The sequence below is a fragment of the Perca flavescens genome, chromosome 12 (genome assembly GCF_004354835.1).
Source record: "Perca flavescens isolate YP-PL-M2 chromosome 12, PFLA_1.0, whole genome shotgun sequence".
Taxonomy (NCBI): Eukaryota; Metazoa; Chordata; class Actinopteri; order Perciformes; family Percidae; genus Perca; species Perca flavescens.
The window spans coordinates 6,815,882-6,835,855 of record NC_041342.1 but is presented as its reverse complement, the minus strand read 5'-3'; the positions used below and the strand labels follow the sequence as shown (position 1 = coordinate 6,835,855).

At 40.8% G+C, this 19,974-nt stretch overlaps 2 protein-coding genes across 3 annotated transcripts; one reads left to right on the top strand and one right to left on the bottom strand.

Annotated features, from left to right (window-relative positions):
• Nucleotides 1-44: 44 nt before the first annotated feature.
• On the bottom strand, nt 45-13,012 carry pcyt1aa (phosphate cytidylyltransferase 1A, choline a). The gene is made up of 9 exons (XM_028593701.1): nt 12,607-13,012; nt 9,655-9,768; nt 9,143-9,242; nt 8,759-8,875; nt 7,280-7,431; nt 6,940-7,018; nt 4,719-4,861; nt 4,400-4,588; nt 45-2,420 (listed from the first exon to the last, which is right to left on the bottom strand). Exons 2-9 carry the CDS (start codon nt 9,766-9,768, stop codon nt 2,196-2,198), a joined length of 1,119 nt encoding a protein of 372 aa, XP_028449502.1. The 5' UTR covers nt 12,607-13,012; the 3' UTR covers nt 45-2,195.
• On the top strand, nt 12,789-19,314 carry LOC114565568 (lysine-rich arabinogalactan protein 19). 2 transcript variants are annotated; one of them, XM_028593702.1, is made up of 6 exons: nt 12,789-13,092; nt 16,826-16,959; nt 17,394-17,463; nt 17,670-17,714; nt 18,171-18,319; nt 18,419-19,314. In XM_028593702.1, exons 2-6 carry the CDS (start codon nt 16,903-16,905, stop codon nt 19,094-19,096), a joined length of 999 nt encoding a protein of 332 aa, XP_028449503.1. In that variant the 5' UTR covers nt 12,789-13,092; nt 16,826-16,902; the 3' UTR covers nt 19,097-19,314. The 2 variants fall into 2 exon arrangements, with proteins under 2 accessions (XP_028449503.1, XP_028449504.1); XM_028593703.1 differs by lacking the exon at nt 16,826-16,959.
• Nucleotides 19,315-19,974: the final 660 nt, after the last annotated feature.

The window sequence follows — 19,974 nt, the reverse complement described above, 5'->3', positions numbered from 1 at the left end:
GAAACCCTCAACAGTTGCATTAAACCACAGGAGACAATAATTGGTCACAGTGAAATGCTTTGGCCAACATGTTTAATACATTTCTCCTGTCTTGTCCTTCCTCTGCATCTAGGACAATACACAAAAAGAATGCCAAACGGTAAACTAACACACGATTAAAACGCTGTTAACCTTTACATTTGCATCTAGTGGCTGTTATTGGATTGCCACTCGAGTCTTTGCCACCTTGAACCTGTGGACACGAAGTTCACGCTGATTTAAAAGACAGATTCCACAAGAATCGTGGCGAGAGTTCCCAAAAGTAGCTTAGCATCAAAATCACAGCTGGATTTGCTCAGCAAATTAAACTGATTTTGCACTTAAAATACTAAACAGATTTTTTTCAGTTTTTTGTTAAACTGAATCCTTTTGAGTTATTTCCCAACCTTAAAATCTGATTTGTACCTACAAGAATGGATGCGGTCTTGCTGTAGCAAAGACTGCTTTAAACCACAAGTACATTTTGGGAAACCAAGCCTAGGACAGATCAATCTGACATCTGTCAACATTTATATCAGAGTCATCCAACCGTATTGCATTACATCTACAGATCACCTGTGAGGTTTCATTTTGTGTTTGTTTTTTAGTTATATACGAGATAAAAACACATGCTTTACTCACTGGAGATGCAGGGCGCACACTCATACACACACACACGGAGGCCGGAAAATCTCAAATATTTGACCCAGTTCCATTGCTTCAGTGTTGCAACAATGACTTGCTTCAGAAATGAAAAAAAAAAAAAAAATGCTCATACTTTGTGCTCATCTCAGGAAACAATCAGTTGAGGGAAGGAGGTAGCTACATAAATGTTGATCTGTTACAGAAATCAGAACCCCTCACACCACTATGTGACACAGTGCAGTCCAGTCTGCTAAAATACATCTTTCAACTGATGCAGGATGTGTGCACACACTCAAGCTTAAGCAGAAGTCCTGCAGATTGGTGGAACCCCAAAGCCCTAAATTTTTGGGACAGCCTTGTATATTTGACCATGTATGCGTTCTGCTGATGAGCGAGCCGTATTCATAAGTGTGCTTATGACTCCCAACTAACCAAAAGATGTAATTTTGTTAGGAGAAGTAGGGCATTCAGACAGTGCTCAGGTCGTTCTAAATTCTTTCTATTTTCATTACATGTTTCAGATGAAAACTGATGACTTCCCTACAGGCCTAGGAGATGCAGGATCAGTGTTACAAATAAAGAAAAAAAATATATAACTTCAGTCTTCCACTGCTCAAACTGCCAAAGCACTTCTAAAACGGAGACGATTAAGATCATAACCTGTACACGGGATAAAGAAAGGAGAGAGAAAATCTATAAAAATAAGTATTTCTACATCAACATGGGTCATCCTTGCAAGACTTTCTTTTGACGCCACAAAACAGGGTGTCCAGTTTGATACTAGTCTTCCAAAGAACATGTAAAAATGTATTTCTATAGTCGAAGCTGATCCCAGATCTGTCAACAGATGGCTGAAAGAGGACATTTTCAAACGCCGACAGAAGAGCTTGCACGCACAAACATCACATGCACAGACACGCATAGCCCCAAAGCAGGCAGACAAACTCGGGGGGGTGTTGCCGTTTACTAGACATATGTCACATACGACTCTAAGATTTCAGCTCACATTTGACGTGATCTGGACTTTCCCTGTTATTTAAAAAAGTCGGGTTGTTTTCTTCTTGTTAGTATGAGCAAAATATGAACTGCCCCACGTGAGCAGATCATTTAAAATGTCCAGTTTCCTTACCTGCTCTAAAAAGCCTCCCCTGGAGATAATCGACAGTGTCGCCACGAGGTCTCAGCTCACCTTAACCCACACACGTGCAGTTCCAGCAAGTGACCAAAAAGCTGCGAGTGACTGAGATAAATGAGACGAATTTTCAAAAAACTCAACAAGTGACTAGTAGTGACTTTGACTGACCGTTACACAAAAACAAAGAGGATAAAATTGCCTAAAATGGTTAAAAACTAGAGCTGTGAAGAAACTGGCTGTTAGAGTTTACGTGACTCTGAAAAAAAAATACAATCGTAAACAACAACAACAACAAAAAACAAAGTGGAAGCAGGAGCTGGATGAAAACCACGTTACTCAACAGCTAAGTTAAGTGGTAGCGCTGACTGCGGCCCCGGCCACAGATTCAAAACGGGCTCTAGTTTTCGTCATCCTCGTCGTCGTCCTCGCTGATGAGGTATCCGCGGGCTCCGCTGGGGTGGGGCGGCGGCGGCGGCGACGGAGGCGGGGAGGTCTTGGTGAAGAAGGGGAGACGGAAGGTGGGTGAGGGGGAGCGCTCCTCGCGGGTGGGGCTGCTGTTGGGGCTGTGCCTTGGGCTGATGGCCTGCAGCATGCGGCCCTTCCCTTCCTTCAGCATGTGCTTCTGCGGAGGCGAAATGAGAACATAAGGAGGGGAGGGGAGGGGGGGGGGGGTCATCGGTTAATAAATCAACTCCTGGTGCAATCCGTTTAATGCAAGCACGAGACACGGGACGAGCTACGTATTAAAGACCTCGCTGCTGCTTCAGACAGCCACAGGGCAAAGGCCTATCTGGTTTGTGATGACCTTTGAATAACTTTGGCTTTTGTCCTTTGAAATTTAGCAACATTATGAAATTTAGCAACATTATGTAACCGTTCTATTACCTAAGCTGAGCTAAGCTAAGTGTAAGAGCCATTTTTCATTGGTTTTGGGTGTAGGACACAAATTGTCCACTGGTGTCACTAGTGTGCTTTCGAGTGCAGTCTATTTAGGTAGGAACCTTTCAACAGGTAACAGGGGGTGCTGGTAATCGGAGGAGCACAAATAGTTTTTGACCGCATCAAATCGCTACACACGTGTAGCACATGTGTACATGCTTGTTGATGGAGCTTAATTGACTCATGGATTCTTGCACGTTCCAGCCAAAAGAACATTGCGATCAATAAATTGTCCATCAAAATGCAACGACTATTGGAGTCTACGATTTTGACAGTAGGCTACTGAGCGGTGGAAGGTAGAAGTCAGCTAGTTTACTAGCCATAGACTGACTGTTTCAAGCCCCTGATTGGCTTTAAGTTCTTAGGGTTAGCCATTATACTAGGCATCTGCTGGCTGTAGCTTCATATTTGACACACGGATAAGAGTGTGGTATCAAACTTCTCATCGAACACTGTGTCAAGCTCTTCTAGTCAGAAATGTGTAATAAACGTGTTTTCAGCGTCTATGCCATTTTGAAAGTTTAGAGCGTAAATGGGCTTAGAACATTATGACTGAAGTATATGATGGCCATCCACATGCTCTATTATGTCTCCTAAGTAGGATTGGGCTTCGAGAACCAATTCCTACCTGGAATCGTTTAAAAAATTACGATTCCAGTAGAATCGTTTCTTTATTGGAATCGTTTGGAGGATGTGGTTTTAAATCCGATCATCGCTTCCCAATTTAACGCGCAAGTTTTGGTTTCCGTAGCGGCCAGGCGCCTTGGAGCACAGCAAGCAGTGCATCTAGTCTGGCTTTATTTTACATTGAAAAAGCCCTTGTAAAACGGCAAACCACAATTGAATCAAAAGAAAACGTTCCTCTTATTTGTGAAAATAGGCATGTGACCCGTTTCAACTCCACTCATTCAAAAGAATCTGAATCGAGAATCGATAAGAACCGGAATCGAAAGGAAGAATCGCAATTGGAATCAGAATTGTTAAAATTCCAAACGATGCTCATAAGTTGTTGCAGCAGTGTTTGGGTTGATGCCATTCGTAACACAGATCGAGCTGTAACATTTAACCAGATTTGACCACTCAAGAATTGATAAAAAACGGTCAGAAAATCCTCCAAAATACCTTAAGACACCAAGGGGTCTCAGGTGGGCCTTGGTAGGTTATTACATGTCTGTTATTGTTATTACAGGTTTGTCACTAAGTGAAATGTTTTCCAAGTCGCGTGTATCATAGATCAGTGTTTCTACTAGAGGATAGATTCCCAAACCCGGCCTGGCCCGGGCTTGGTTTGGACAGATATTTAGAAACGATGTTCAGGTTCGGGTCGGCGCGATAAGGCATTGAACATCTTAAATTTTAAAAAGCTTATTATTGAGGTGCGCGCGTAACAATACACTAAAATTAGTGAAATTAATGAATGGATTTAGTGATTCTAAACATTTTTTTTTTAAGTTACAACATTGTTGTTTAGACAGTGATGGCTAGCGCTGTATTTAGCCTCTTTAAATAGCAAGGTTTTTTTTCTTCTACCAAAAATGTTTTGTGCTGGTCAGGGGGTACTTGGATGAAAAGAAAATTCAAAACGGAGGGGTACATTATTGTTAAACATTTGAGAAAACACCGTCATAGATAGTCAAGCTGTCCGATTAAAGACGTCCTCACCAGAGCTCCCTCGGGGCCAAACATCTGCAGGAAGTTGCCGATGAACTCCCTGGACTTCTCCTCCCATTTCTGGATGAGGTCGATGCTCTTTTCCTCCACCTTCTGGACAAACTCTTTGCTCTTCTCCTCCACGTCACGGACCTTTCTCTTCACCTTGTCCACGCGCTCCTGCAGGTGGTACTTCTTCTCCTGATGAAGGGCGGGGGACAAACCGGTTAGAAAAAAGGTGATGAGGTGCGTATCTGACCTCGCGCGCAAACAACTGTCGTCACGCCGACACTCACACCCCCACACGTTACTCCAAAGCTAAGTTTCGTACGTTAATGAAGCTGACGTTGAGCTCCTTGGCTGTGTATCCTCTCTGCAGGTTGCGTCTGACGTACACGTCGTAGTCCCGGACTATGCGTGTGATGATGTCAGAGGTGGAGATGCCCTCGGTCCGCTGGGTGGGAGCGAACATACCTGTGGAGGGCACAGGGGGGATGAAAAGGTCAGTAGTCACCAGATAGAGATGTATGAATAGTTAGCCTTTCCATTATAGGATTGGCTACGACATTATTCCGACTAAGCTGTTTACATGTAGTCTGGCTATCACCAGACCAAGCTCAGTCTGTTAAGGTTGAACATCAGTCTGGGGAGTCTGCTCTGTATTTTCTACCGCACAAGAGGCGTGATCAACGGGCGTAGTTCAAATGACTCTGTACACAATTGGATAGTCCTTCAACCAATCAGACCAACGATCTGGGTGACGTAGCAGCGTCAGCGGCATCAACGGGTTCCTGCGCTTTGGTGGCCGGCTTGTTGGATGTAAACATAAACCTGCTTGGTCGCTTCTCTATCGTCATCGTGTTAAACCCGCCAATAGCGCGCCAGGGGGATAAGCCAGTTTGTGATTGGTCCCCGCAAAATTGTGAACGGTAGCAGGATAAATAAGGTTTCCAGCCTGAGCTGCAGGGCGAAATCAAATCGCCGGCAGTTTGGGCGGGTTTTACCCGGTCTAGTTTACATGGCTAATAAAGTGAATATTACAATATAACCCAGCCTCCTTCTTTCATTCCTTCAACCAGCTTCTTGAAAAGGTCGGTGTAGCAATATTTGTGCACGTCCAAAAACCTGTTATCAGATATATCTTTCATAATGTTTAAAAGTAGCTGTGTTTCTCCTTCTTACCCCAGCCCTGCAAACTGTCAGCTGGTTGGTTTGTGTACAGCAACCATAGCAACGCACAGAGCTGACCGTAAGCCGTAAACAGGCAAGTGGCCGTAAACTGTCACAAACTGCTGTAAAAAACCCTAATTGAGACGCATATTGCGAATTAAGGGTGGGAATCACCAGAGGCCTTATGATACGATATCATCACGATACGATATTATTGCGATTTTAAACATATTGCAATTCATTAACTTTTTTACAACTTCAAATTTTTCCCGCTTTCAAATGATGTCCCCAAAAGGAAACTTTGTCGACATCCGTTTTATCTAAAAAGATACATTTCTCTCTTTGTTCATCTCACTTCAACTGTATTGCTGTAAAATCAGATTGTCAAGCAGACAAACCGACCAACACATATATTAGAAAAGATCGATACTTGGCGTCTGTGTATCGATACAGTATTGCCACAGAAAGTATTGCGATACTATGCTGTATCAATTTTTCCCCCCACCCCTATTGCGAATGTACTGTACACATGTCCAAAGAAGGCTTCGAAAACCCGAATAATACCGGCATATCCCACGTCTAAATTAGAAAATGCTAAATTCAGAAAAAGGCCTTATTCGGAATATCCAAACGGAATATGATCTGTATCAAATTGGGAATATTGTCATATTCGGAATAATAGTGGAATATTGGTGTGCATGTAAACGTACTCAGTGTGTGCACGTATGTCTGCATGCATTGGTTTATGTTCTTAATATTGCAAACTATTAGGTTTGTGCAAACTATTACATGTGGATTACACATTTGGGAGGATACATCATTAGTACGACTATATACACTGTACTATATTCCACTGAGCGATGTTCCATTTTATTTAAAGTTACACAACAATAAAACATGGGATCAAAATATTTTTTATATACAGTATATATATTTTTAGTTTAACATTCAGTACTTTACAGTACCATATGTGCATTGGAAGCAGCAGTAGTAAATACTGAACTGTATCCCATATCCTTCTTAGCCGCTTTCCGACCAGAGAGATTTTTGCAGTTCCTAGAACCCTTTTTTCTCGGGTTCCGACTGGACCAATTTGGGGATTTTTAAGTTCCTCTGGCCACAGGTCCTGTAACTCTTTCAGCTCCTACTTCAGGGCACGGTCTTTTCCCTTTTCCGCATAATGGTGGCTAGATGGCTGTGTTATAATAACAAAAGGTCAGTTCCTATGGCCACTTGGCCAGCATGAATGAAAATGGCAAACCGGTTTTGGGGGAGAGTAGTTAGTGGAATTGTTTAGAAGTGGACTGTTCCTATAACTACGTTCCTGTAACTACTTGGTCTTGAGTACCCCCCCCACCACTCTTGGTTACTTTGCCACTCACCAGCTTCCTTGATGTGCTTGTACACGTCATCACTGCCTGCTGAGGAGTATGGGATGTCGTCGTGGGCCACAAAGTCAATCTGGAGAGGTCATTCCAACACACATCAACACACAGTAGATTCACATCTACAGATTGTGCAAAAAAAAAAAAACTACACAAAGAAACGGCAGGGAAAAAGGTCACAGAGGATCAGGGGACGGTGGCTTGGCAACTCCTTCTTTTAAGATTTTTTGATTTGCTCAACAGTTCTTGGTCTCTCTAACTCAAGATTTCAATGAATAAACCAGACAGTATCTCTGAATATTGTTGGTTTGTGTGTTTCTCGGTTTCAACCACTCACGCGATGTTTTGTGAGGAACTCTGGCGTCAGCGTCCAGGGAGCGTTTCGCACCACTTCGTCCACGTAGCGACAGTGACTGATGGCGTCGTATCGCTCATCCTCATTCATCACCGTGAAGCCCTTGTATTTGTGGGTCAAGTCATCACTGCACACTTTGAATGGTTAAAAGAAAGAACGCAGAAATTATTGTTGGAAATAGGGCTGCACGATATGAGGAAAATGCCAAATTGCGATAATTTTGACCGATGTTGCGATTGCAATATGATTCACGATATTGGAGGGAATGATCCATTTTTTGGATCATCCTTCTCATTTTCATTGAAACAAATATGAAATAAAAATGTACTATAGTCATGTAGTGTGATTTTTGCAAGAATCTGTACAAAACAAAGATTTTTTCTTTAGTCTGTAGGATGGGATCTGTAGGCCCAGGACTTCTCTGCAGCCCCACAATACTTCATTCAGAATGCTTAGACACATATTTTGCCTTTAACAAATATTGCGCCCCCCCTGCGATTTGGATATTGCACTAGTCCATATTGCGATTGCCATAAAATTGCGATTAATTGTGCAGCCCTAGTTTGAAATGCATTAAAAAAGGATTTCAATTCAAAACTAAACATTTGAGTAAAGAATGAAGTTAAAGCTGGTTAACACAAAAATGTATTTACATGATGGCGAGAGGGAAAGCCCTCTGATCTAATGTTACTTCAGCTTATTATCTTTTACTGTGTTGCAATGAAAAAGAGTTCCGTTTATCCTTCCCATTTTTATAAGAGAGACATAAAACAGTATATACAGAAGCAGGTGGTTGACGACACTCATAAGATGTATAAAATAGACCTACAGATGAAGCCACCTAGGGCGCCCGGATAGCTCAGTTGGTAGAGGGTGCGCCCATATATAGATGTGTACTCCTCAACGCAGAGGGCCCGGGTTCAACTCCGACCTGTGGCCCTTTGCTGCATGTCATTACCCCCTCTCTCTCCCCTTTCATTTCCTGTCAATAAAGTCCTAAAAATGCCCAAAAATTAAATCTTGATAAGAAAAAAAAGATGAAGCCACCTAGAATTTCCCCGTGTCTGTGGGCTGGTGCCTAGGCAGGTCCGCGCTCGGGCTTTGGCTGGAATGAGATCCCCCGCTGTGACGTAGCGAATGCCCCTAAGCGTCGCGTGTGGGTACCGGGTGCTATGGTTTATCTATCCACCAGGGTGGAGCAGCGATTATGGAAGCTGAAGCACTTTACTGCGCTTATTAAGAACATCCAGTCACAATACCCCAGTTAGGTTTCCTTATCTTGCACTATTAATTATATCAGTTATCCAACTTTTCCCAGTTGTGTGACTTCATCAGACTTTGCACTGTTTCGATGGTCTTTCTGTTTTATTTCAGTCTCACGCTTACGAAAGAAGCAGCGGAGGAGAGGTCTCCTGCTGTAAAAGCCTATACGGACACAGACATTCACAGACACAGACTTACCTCCTACAATGAGGTGTGTATTTGGGAAGAGGCATTTGGCCTGCATGAGTGCCCTGGCATGACCCGAGTGGAAAACGTCAAAGATGCCGTCTGCGTACACGCGCACTGGTCTGTTAGCTGAACAAAAAGAGAAAAAGAAGAAAAAAAAAAAAAAGAGACAAGACATAAAGAGAAAGGAAGATTGATTGATTTATTCTTTACATAGGGGATCTAAAATGTACTCGTTTGTTCACATGTACAGCATGACTGTACTCAAGACGGAGAGGAAATGTACTGATATACGTAAAAAGGTGAGTGGTTTCGTGAGACCAAGAGGCATCAATCCGACTATGAAATGGTCACCGAAAGATATATCAACTGACAGATTGAAAGAATCAGACTCACGATGTGTTCCCCTCTTAGCCTCCTCCATGCTGACTCTTACATAGGGTTTATCATCAACTGGCACCAGCTCATCTGCAAAAGGTGCAGGGTGCTTCAATCCCTAAAAGACGCCATGGTGACAAAAGTGAAAGATTTCAGTGATCAAGGAAGTTTTCTATTTATTCACACAAAAAGTATAGCTGGACACCACAGTGGATACATCTTACTTGCCCTGGTTGGATAAAGTTATATTATCACGCTCTAATTTTGTAATATTCCTTCCTGAAACTGTCCGATGTGTGGTTGCTGTTGTGGTTACACAGCTGATGACTAACCCTAACCCTTTTTTAAGCTAACTTCTCATCAGCCAACACAAAGTCTGACACATGACACAGGAGATAACCGAAAATAACTGCAAATCATGCACATAACATGCATATATAAACCAGAGTGGCTTTCAAATGCAGTGAGCCTGTAGGAACTGCTGGAGAGACACGCGGCTCAATGACAGCCAAAGAAACCAGCTGACTCACCACAGTACATCTGGGGATTTTCCCGAGCTTCTCTCCCTCCTCGGTCTCCCGAATGGTGGCCTCTCTTCTCCTCTTTCTGGACAGCAGCAGCCCGCTGGAGCTTTGGGCCTCCATCTGGGTCAAATGCCAAGACAAACGCAATTAATGACACCATACGTCACTTACACCATTACACTGCTTTGCCATTTTCTAGTAGGATCGAAAAAAGGGATACAGATGACACAGGTGACATATTCGGAGTCAACTTTGGCACAGTAACGGGGGCCGAACACAGTATGGGCCTGCGGCTCAACCAACGGGAAGCACTGGATCACAAATAGCAGATTTCACGGAGACGTATTTGAAGGGTCAACTGAGATGAAAATAAGCCCACCTGTTTCAACATAGAACAGTTTTGTTTTCCGAAACATACAGGAAACTAACCACGTCCAGCCTGCTGTTATTTCCTAAAAATAAACGGTGACTAAGAGTAAGTTCACGAGGCATCAGAAGATCCAGCCCTGCTTCACCAGAGTCAGCAGTCCACCACAAGTGGGGGAAAATTTATATTAGATATCAGTTGACTATACTCAACAACAGCCACCTCGAAAACTTCTAGTATATGCTCACACTGGTTAGTTTGTTGCTACTTTGAACCAATACAAAACTCTATTAACAAGTATATCAAAAACTAAACTCAAAAAAATATTTAAAGTTAAAAAAAAAAAAGTATAGGATTTTAACAGATCAGTTATTATAAGTAGGCCTGAAAATGAAAATAACTAATCACTTTGATCATTGCTTGATCTGCTGATTATTCTCAATTCATCTATTAATTGTTGTGTCTATGAAACATTAGAGAACAGTAAAACATAGCCCAAGGTTAACATCGTGACATATCTTGTTTTGGCCAAACAACACTCAAAAACCCCAACAATATTCTATTTAATAATATAGAAAACAAAGAAAAGCATTAACTTCTCACATTGTAGAAGCTGGAACCATCACGTTAGTGATTTGGGCTTAAAAAAAAAACGATTTCATGATTAATCAATTATCCAAATAGTTGCTATGCAGAACAAAATAAACCTGGAACAGTCTAAGTTCAATGATCAGTGTTGAACTTAGACTCTCGTTGAATTTTAACACCACATTAAGTTCTCTAAACAGAGTTTCAAACACATTTAAAGATCCCACCCACAATGATGATATGACATCCACCCTGTCTGTCTTTATTTAGTGGAAAAACAGAAAACTACTGCTGATATCTTACAAGGGCTCCTGTGTTATGGGTTAAGGGTTAAGGCTCTGCCCCATTCCACACATTCCAACACGCCAACAAAAATGATGCCACGCGTCACTGAAGAATGGATTTATTATTTTGAAATGTCTAGCCTTGTCACTTCTTTCGCTTGCTATTACTTCTTAACAACTCATGGCTGGACTGTTGCTGCTGTGTCCGTTATGAAAGTGTGACTCAGTACAACGGACGTTGCAGTGCAGGATCCTGGTGGTGACAGCTACCTGATCCAACACTGGGCTCTTGCACAAGCAAGCCTCTACAACAGCTTTGGCAACAGCTGAGCTCTGAGAGTGAGAAGCCCTGCAGGGCTCTCACACACTGAAAGAGGAGATTCACATAAACAGCACATGTCATCATAACTGAAATAGGCTGCTATTATAAGAAAGTAACAAAAGGAAAGTGCCAAGTCTTGTTTAACTAGATGCTTTGTAACAGAGGTCCATGATAGCCCCTGCAACCTTGCTTAAGTAAGACAATGCATCTAAAAAAAAAATTAAAAAATAAAAACAGTCTGAGAGATTATTTTAAAGGGATACGCCACCGTTTGTTGAAATAGAGCTTATCACGGTCTCCCCTAGGTGTAGATAGGTCGGCCAACGCATTTTTTGTGCATGCATTGTTTTAGTCCGGTGCAACACCGGCGCCGCCGCTAGTTAGCTTAGCGCAGTGAATGGAATCCTATGTTGCCGGTTAGCATGTTGTGAGTAAAAGTGAACCAACAAAAGACAAAAAAAACAAGCTAATTACTTGCACTGAGACAAAAAATGCATTGGCCCACCTATCTACAGCCAAGGTAGACAGTGATAAGCCCTATTTTCAACGGTGGCGTATTCCTTTAAGTGTGAACAAGACTTATATTTAGAGCAGCTACCAGTATTCAGGGCTGTCATAAACACAGATTTGCATTACTGATTAATCTGTTGATTATTATACTACTATATAAGTAGTGAAAAATGCCCATAACAATTTACAAGAGGCCAGGGTGAAGTTTTTAAATTGCTTCTTTAGTTCAACCAATTCCCAAATCCCAAAAGATAGTCTATTTACAATCATATAAAAGCAAATCACAAGGTTTTGAGAAGCTTGGGACCAGAAAGTGATTTAAATGTTGCATGATAAAAGACTTGATGATTAAATGATTAGTGAGGATATAAAATACTACTACTAATTGTTTCAGCTGTCGAGTACTTCACGTTACTGACAGTGTGGACACGGTTATTGTACTTTCAGTAAAGTTAAAATGCAGAAATCAAACGTCCATTTTGCTGAGGTCACTAGAATGCTTTAATGGCTTTTCCACGGTCCCCGGACCACACTTTGTGAGCCAAAGTCTTCAACTGCATTTCACACGATGTTCCCGATGTCTGCTATTTCGCTTACTTTAACAGGTCACTTAAAAAAAACGTCACACAGACATGCCAAACGTTAACCTGAGTTAGCACAATATGCGTACGCATTATTGCACTAATGCCAGAAGTTATTAAACCAGTGACTAAATCGGCTGAGAGAGGAGTTGTACTGGTGACTCTGGCTGTGCAGCTTAATTGTCAAATCCTGGCTTACTGGACGCTTTCGCCTCTGGCAAAAATCCTTAAAATCAATATGCTAACTACCCCAGATATTAATGTTAGCTAACGCATGACAGTTTATTTAAGTTTCTGCTTACTTACTGTTTAGTCTTTTGTCCGGAATGCTGCTTTGCAGCAGTGGGCGGCTTCCTATCCTCGTAATGCCAGCAGGCAAGATAGCTAACGCTGCTAGCTACCGTCTAATTCTAGCTAGCAAGCTAGCTGTAAAGCTGGTTGGCTTGTTAGCTAGAATTAGCAGTTAGCTCGCTGGTTAGCTGACACCAGCAACAACGGTAATTACGAACAACCCTGTGAGTCCGACGCCCTCCTGGAGCTCGCTGTGTTGCTGACCGAAAAGTGCAACTACCAGAAGGAAAGACAGATTATCAGCAATGACAGCTTGTACTACAATGCTGACAGGTCAACAACCCAGGAACTACAAAACTTTGATAGGAATTAATTAGTCGGACATTTCCGGTGTTGTACCGTGTTGCCACCTAGTGGAGAGTATACGACATGGTTGTATAAAGAGTAACGTTATACGACGTAAGGACACTTCATTTGATAATTTCCACAAATGCTACAAAGGTAATTATGTAGTAAATAGTGAAGTAGCTAGCTAGTGTGTGTGTGTGTGTGTGTGTGTGTGTGTGTGTGTGTGTGTGTGTGTGTGGGGGGGGTTTGGACTTTATTTTTAAAGCATTTTTATACAGATTCTAGCCATGTTTTAGAAATCTGTTACTGCTGCTCACTAAAGTTAAGTTATAATTTTATTATTTAATAAATAAAATAACACTATACAGGCTTGTTGAAATCCACCATTGTTGAGACGACTTCAATCTGGGCCTAATATGGAAAGCATGTGGTGGAATGTAACTAAGTACATTTACTCAAATACTCTACTTAATAGCCATTATCTAATTATTTTTCACAAAACCGTCTCCATTCAAACAATGTGCATAGTGCTGATGCATACTTAAAGCTATAGTGCATAGTTTCTGTCTTCCCCATGAGGAATTGTAAATAATGACAACAACACTCACCCCTCCTCCAAGCAGTTGCTAGTAGCCGAGGAGGACAAGGAGGATTAGAAAAACAAACATGATGGACTCCTTCAGAAGAGGTTATTATCTTCACTCGAGTTTCTACGCGGGAAAGTCACCGGACAACACAATCTTCTGAACATAGTCATACTGAGAAATACAGAGAGAGTTGTGTGGAGCTGATAGTCTTAATTAGTAGAAACTCATTTGGCAATGGCTTGAATGGAACTGACGTTCATTAATATCAAAAAGTTACACACTAAAACTTTAATGTACTGCCACGTTAGTTTGTACAATTGTTCTTTGGCCACTTGGGGGCAGCAAACATCCAGTTTATCAACAGCACTCATATACGTAAAGTTCAGGTATATTGATATAAGAGCTGTAAGAGTAACAGAGCAAATGGAGAAATTACCAAATGTGATTTGTTTTTAATTAAACAACACTATTACAGCTTTTAATTTAGTTAAATAATGAATGACTTGTTACTGTTTCATATAGTAGCTATAACATTAAAACACTGGCCAATTTTCTGAAGAATGAGTATTTTTGATACTTTAAGTAGATCTTGCTGATAATACTTACATAATGTAGTGTCATTTTACTTACAGGGCCAGTGTACAATTAAACATTAACATTTTATAAAAACAAGGAGAGATGCATTGCACCAGGTTGTAGTATATTTGCTATTTAGATAGATAGATAGATAGATAGATAGATAGATAGATAGATAGATAGATAGATAGCACTTTATTGTCTGTGAACACAGAAATTTGTCTTGCAATACAAGCTCCAACAATTACAACACCCGCCGTATAGTCCCTGGGCAGGTAGGTAAAACAATAAATATTCAAAACAAAACATCAGATCATGCAATTTTACAGACATTAGCATTCACATTCACACCCAATTACAATAATTCACATACAAAAAGTTGCAGCAATAAAATTATCATGGGCTCAGTCATTCCCACATCCTAAAACCAGTCCCTCACCCCTTCCCATTCACAAATATGTGCAAAGTATAGTGTAATAAAATATCATAGGAACAAAGCTGCTCAATCAGATCCTAACCCCACTTCTTCCACCACTGATGGAAAGTGTGGTTGATATGTGGCGTAGCTGAGGATAAGCTCAGGCTTATACCAGTGCTAAACCTTGTCTGGCCCTAAACTGTATATACCAATACCACCTTAGAGCCAGCTGCGTTTATACAATCAGCTGAGAGATGGCTATATCATGGCCCATACACAATCCTGCTCTGGCAGCCGTATCTTCACCACCCACAGATTGTCGTTCTTGTGTGGGCTGAGTAAAAGAAGTGGACTATGTGGGCCGTCACTGGCCCAGACCAAATTTGTTACTTGGGTTTTTTTCAGCCCATTTGACTCTGCAAATCTTCTTCTGCAGCAAGCAAGAGAGATGTTTCATATGAACATCTGCAATGTTACATAAGTTTGCAACAGGAAAACAAAGCACCACCCTTTAACATGCATAGTGGTAATCTGGCCCAAGCCCAGAGGTTAGCATGGCTGTGGAATGAATGGTATAGAGCTAAAAGCATTACTCTTGAGCTGACCCTCTTGTGTCCTGCAGAGAGCTCCAGGACAAGGTGTAATTTCACTTGAAGATCAGAGGGCCACAAGTTACGATAATTGATACCCTGAAGGTGGTGTTAAAGTTGTGCAACAAAAGCTGCTGTACATTGCAGTAATGCAGATATTCTGTGAGCTATTCTTCATAATTGCTTTGACTTAAAATAAAATATAGTAGAGCGACAAGGTGATTCACTGCTATTAAAAAGTGCCACCAAGGAGAATGATTTTGGGTCGCGGGTAATCATCTCTTAACTAACAGCCTATATGTAACATATTTAAATTTTTCCATCTCAAAACAAAGGAGATATAATTTAGAATCTCATTCAACATTGTAAACCTTTTGTAACATGTACTGTTTTGTCACTTTTTTAAATATTGCAGCATGATATCTCATTCTTCAGGGAGTTTATCTCTTCAATTTACTGTCAAACTGCCACAAGGCTTATCCAGATTCACTGTATCCATTGGTAACAAGTGCTACACTAATGGCTCAATTTGTTTATTAAATATTGCCAATATATAGAGTTTATAAACAAGTGCTACGCTGACAAGCCTGCAAAAAATCATAAAAGATAATGTCAAATTCCTGAGTGCATTATATGTTGTTGTTTTTCACCCTACCAACACCTTCTGTAAAACAGGTTGATTTATTTTGTGAGGCGGCTGGGTGTCTCAGCGTACAGGTAAAATAAATGTATATCATTTTAAGGTAACAGGTGCCCTACCCTTCCATTTTTGTCATGTGCACAGAGCAATTACAGTATGATGTTCACCATTAGCCACCTGGCAGAGCCCCTATAGACTCCCTGGCTCCTTCTTAAACTCTTTGATCGCAGCTTTACCTGCTGGTTTGAAGGATAGAATTTCCTTCACTGTTGAAATGACAAACACTGAGCAGGCGGGCAATCCCTGAGGAAAAAATGAAAATGAAGAAAGTCAAAAGATGACTTGAACATGTAATAAAATCAGTGTGCTAAAAATATAGGACCTAAATATAGACAGAGTATAATACAAGGGAAAAGGGCTTTTGGTCAGAAATAATCATAATAATACAATTTCTAAATGTATTTGTGTAATGTTTCTGTATTTTTAATATCTAGGCATTTAGAAATATGTGTAAAACAAAACAAAAAAGATTTTTGAAGTCTCTAAACAACAATTTCCCAGGCTGTGTTACAGTGACTTGGTGTTTGGACAAGCTAGCCCATAATTCCTGCATATTTCTAGGGGATTTAAACAGCAGTTGACTTCGCTCACCCTCTATTTTTTGACTTCCCAAGACCAAAGTTAAAAGGACATATCCAGCTGTTTTGGGACAGAGGGTTAATTTTTACCTTCCAGGCATGTTTTTTTCAAGAATTAGGCTACAGTTGCATGTCGCCATATTTGCATATTTGGTCCATAAATTCAAGAGAAATTCAGAACATGTTTGTTTGGCAGCTATAGATTTAGAAAGACATAGTGTTTTAATTGATAAAGGCTACCTCCACTGATGGCTTCACCCAGGACTATGATTCCATAGAAAGAGCTAAGAAACTGGACTGCGTGTGCACCCAGAAGGTGACCTGCTGTTACAGGACTATTCCTTGTGGCTTTACAAGGAGTCCCATTTTGTTTGAAGTTGGTCTTTTATTGCTTGTTCATGCTCAGTGTGCTAATGAGCTCGTCCACGTCTCAACAGAAAATGCATGAGGGGTGGAGTCAAGCCTACGCAGCTCAGTGGCCAATGGAAAGGCCCCGGTATTAACAGCAGTATTTATGAACAGTTATGTTGTGCAGCAGATTAGAACAGGACTGGGTGAGATGCAACAACAGGTGAGCAAGTTTCTTTTTTCACTCTAGTAGACCAGCCAAGTTTAAAAGTAGAACTGTACAAATAAGGCAACCCTTGCTTTGCATTGCTTATGCTGTGTAGAAAATGTCTGCGAAGAAGAATTTTGAAATTGTTATAAATGAATATCAGACATGAAATCATGGAAGGTCCAGTAGCAACTTCACAGGAAATGTAATCTTATTGGCAGGTGATTTGTTTCTATTCAGGTAGTTTTTGCTTTGCCAGCAATATCTTCATATAGTGGTTAATGTCTGTGATACTTTTGAGTGTCCCCGCATATTGATTTATTTTGTAACCTTTTTTGTGCTTTCAATATGCATTTACTTGCATATACTTTTTTTAATAGGCTTTTATGAATAACAGCAGCGATGTGAAGCAGAATGCTAAATAATGAAGGCTGTGTGTGATATTGCAGTTGCAGATGTCCAGGATGATTTCCCAGGTGTCCCTGTTGAGGGCACTATGCTACATTCTGTTGATGCCAGGTTTGTCTAAGTAAAATGAATGAAATTCTTATTCCATCTGACCTTTGGGAGAACCATACAAATAAAAAGTTAAAATGACAATCGTAGTTCTTGACAGCACTGTTGACATAGTCACAAGTTGTCTCTTTTAGTTGCTGTGTAATGCTATGCCGAGTTAAGTGTTATGTCGTTTGGGGGTGTCTAATATATTCTCTGCCTCCCTCCAGGTTTGCTAGAAGCAACATCTTTGATGAAAGTAAAGAATCCTGGAGGTAATTAATCTGCCACCTTCTTGCAGATTGTAATCACATCATGATACAAGTGTATTTTTATATGTATATTGAAGTTATGATTTAAGAGCAAAATACTGTACTTAATGTATAAGTGAATGTATTTGAAGACATAAAAGTAGTACATTAAATTGCAGCTGTTTCTGGAAAAACACTGGCACTCTGCTTTTAAGACTATTATAGCTGGCACTAACTTTCTTTATACAAATAATAGTTATCCTGTTAACATTTCAATAATCATTAATACTGGTACTTATAGTTCTTTGAAACTTTAAATGCTAATCCTGCTAATCTTAAAAATAAAAAAAATTGTTTCCCCCATATAATTATTGACCAGGACTCCCTGGAAGAACAGATCTAGTCTCTCAATGTTACCTGGGTTATGGCTAAAAAACGAACAAGTAAAATAAAAATGACTTATTCTGTGTTCTTCCACAGGAAATCCGGTTAACATTGGCTTTGCTCAGGCACATAATTTCTTGACTAATTCTCGACCTAAGAGGAACATTGACCCAAAGTGGTACAGAGGCACTCCTGATTTCCAGTCCTACTACCGATACTACAACAGTATTGGGCACATTGAAGGGGTAAGTTAAGGTAGATTGGAGATTCCGACGTATGTGATTCTTCTTGGATTATTTAGCCAAAAATTTCATTTTCTATGATAAGTTTTTGTGTTTTATCAGCTCTACGAGATCGACAGGATCAGGATGTTGTATCAGCAGATGCGTCACTTGGAGTTGACCTATGGCCCGGATGCCTCCAGTTACCAAAGTGTCATGGGCGTACTGACTACCACCGCAGCACCATCTACTACCTCTACTACCACTCAGCCTCCTCCCCCTCCCACCACCCCTGCTCCTACACCCGACCCTCTGGAGAAAGCCCAGAGAGTCTATCTGTGTAACCCCAAAGATCCACTGTGCAAACCTCAGATCGTCTACCTGCCAACAGGGGCTGTTCCGGTACTGTGTGACCCACGAGTCAACCCCGCCTGCAGGCCCAAAACAGGGGAGGAGGTAAAAGCTGCTGCTCTTCCCCAACTACCCCCGGCTCCTCCTGCTCCCAAAAAGTCTGTCCCAGTCCCCCCTCCTGCTATCACTGTTAAAGCTATGGAGTACGACTGTGACCCATACTGGGACCCTGACTGCCTCATCGATCACCCTCCCCGCCCCATCCAGGAAACTACCACGCCAGAGGCCCCCACTGAAGAGAAAGTACAGAAAGAGGAAGTAGCAAAAGCCGAAGAAAGTGTCACTGAAGCACCAGCCACCCAGAAAGCCCCTTACTTTGACCCTTATGATTTCACACGTGACCTGTATGACCCCTTTCGTTATGCCGATCCAGCTCCCGAACCAGAGTAAAAACAAATGAGAACCTTCTATGCAGCATAAGACTACAACATTAAATCACAAGACCAAGGCAGGACTGTGAGCAAATCCACGTTAAAAACAAAGAGTACAATTCAAATCATGCAAATGATCTAATGTTGTACAGGACAGACATGTAGACAATGCTTTTACAGTATGCTCGGTTTTTCCACATGAAAAACCACACTTTGACTCGTCTTTTCATGGGTGTTCATAAGAAATGCACAAAAACTTTTGTATTGAATAAAATCAATAGAAAAAGAAGAAAAATTGATTGACTACTGGTAATAAATATGTGTGTGAATTTATATTTTATTTAGCGTGTTATTTGCATTGGTTTGAAAATTAAATCACTTTATTCCCTGCTAACATTTGATTGTTTCCCCCCACATATTCAACAGTTATAGTTGGTAGTTACTTTGAAGATTAAGGTTTTTCTTGAAATAAGTTATTAAAATCGGAAGACATATTTGAAACAACCAAACACTACTATATAAAGTGGCTAAATTGGCTCCATTACAGGAAGCAGCAACGTTAAAATGCTGCATACGTGTTAACACATTAGTAATAATTATCCAGTAGTATAATCATTTGACACTCAATAATCAATACTTAGCCTATTATTCTCTCTTCTATATTTTTCTCTAATAAGGCATGTAGGCCTACTTTTACTTTCAGCTTTTAATGCAGAACTTTATGTGTGATGGATTATTTTTGTAGAATAATAATTTTTCTTAAATAAAGGATTGAAATACTTTTTCCATGACTGCCGCCGACAAACAGTGGATGGTTATATAATAGATTAACACAACTCATCAAACAGGGAAATTCTCCAGGAAAATGTATCTCCTCCTGCCAGTAGGGGGACTCTA

Bases quoted from the DNA above. Each gene is read 5' to 3' on its own strand.
- LOC114565568 (XM_028593702.1), top strand. From the start codon at position 16,903: ATGAACAGTTATGTTGTGCAGCAGATTAGAACAGGACTGGGTGAGATG. The intron at 16,960-17,393 runs GTGAGCAAGTTT...GTGATATTGCAG, and splicing joins TGGGTGAGATGCAACAACAG to TTGCAGATGTCCAGGATGAT. The intron at 17,715-18,170 runs GTAATTAATCTG...GTTCTTCCACAG, and splicing joins GAAAGTAAAGAATCCTGGAG to GAAATCCGGTTAACATTGGC.
- pcyt1aa (XM_028593701.1), bottom strand. From the start codon at position 9,768: ATGGAGGCCCAAAGCTCCAGCGGGCTGCTGCTGTCCAGAAAGAGGAGA. The intron at 4,862-6,939 runs GTGAGTGGCAAA...TGCCCTCCACAG, and splicing joins CAAGCACATCAAGGAAGCTG to GTATGTTCGCTCCCACCCAG. The intron at 2,421-4,399 runs GTGAGGACGTCT...TCGCCTCCGCAG, and splicing joins TTGGCCCCGAGGGAGCTCTG to AAGCACATGCTGAAGGAAGG.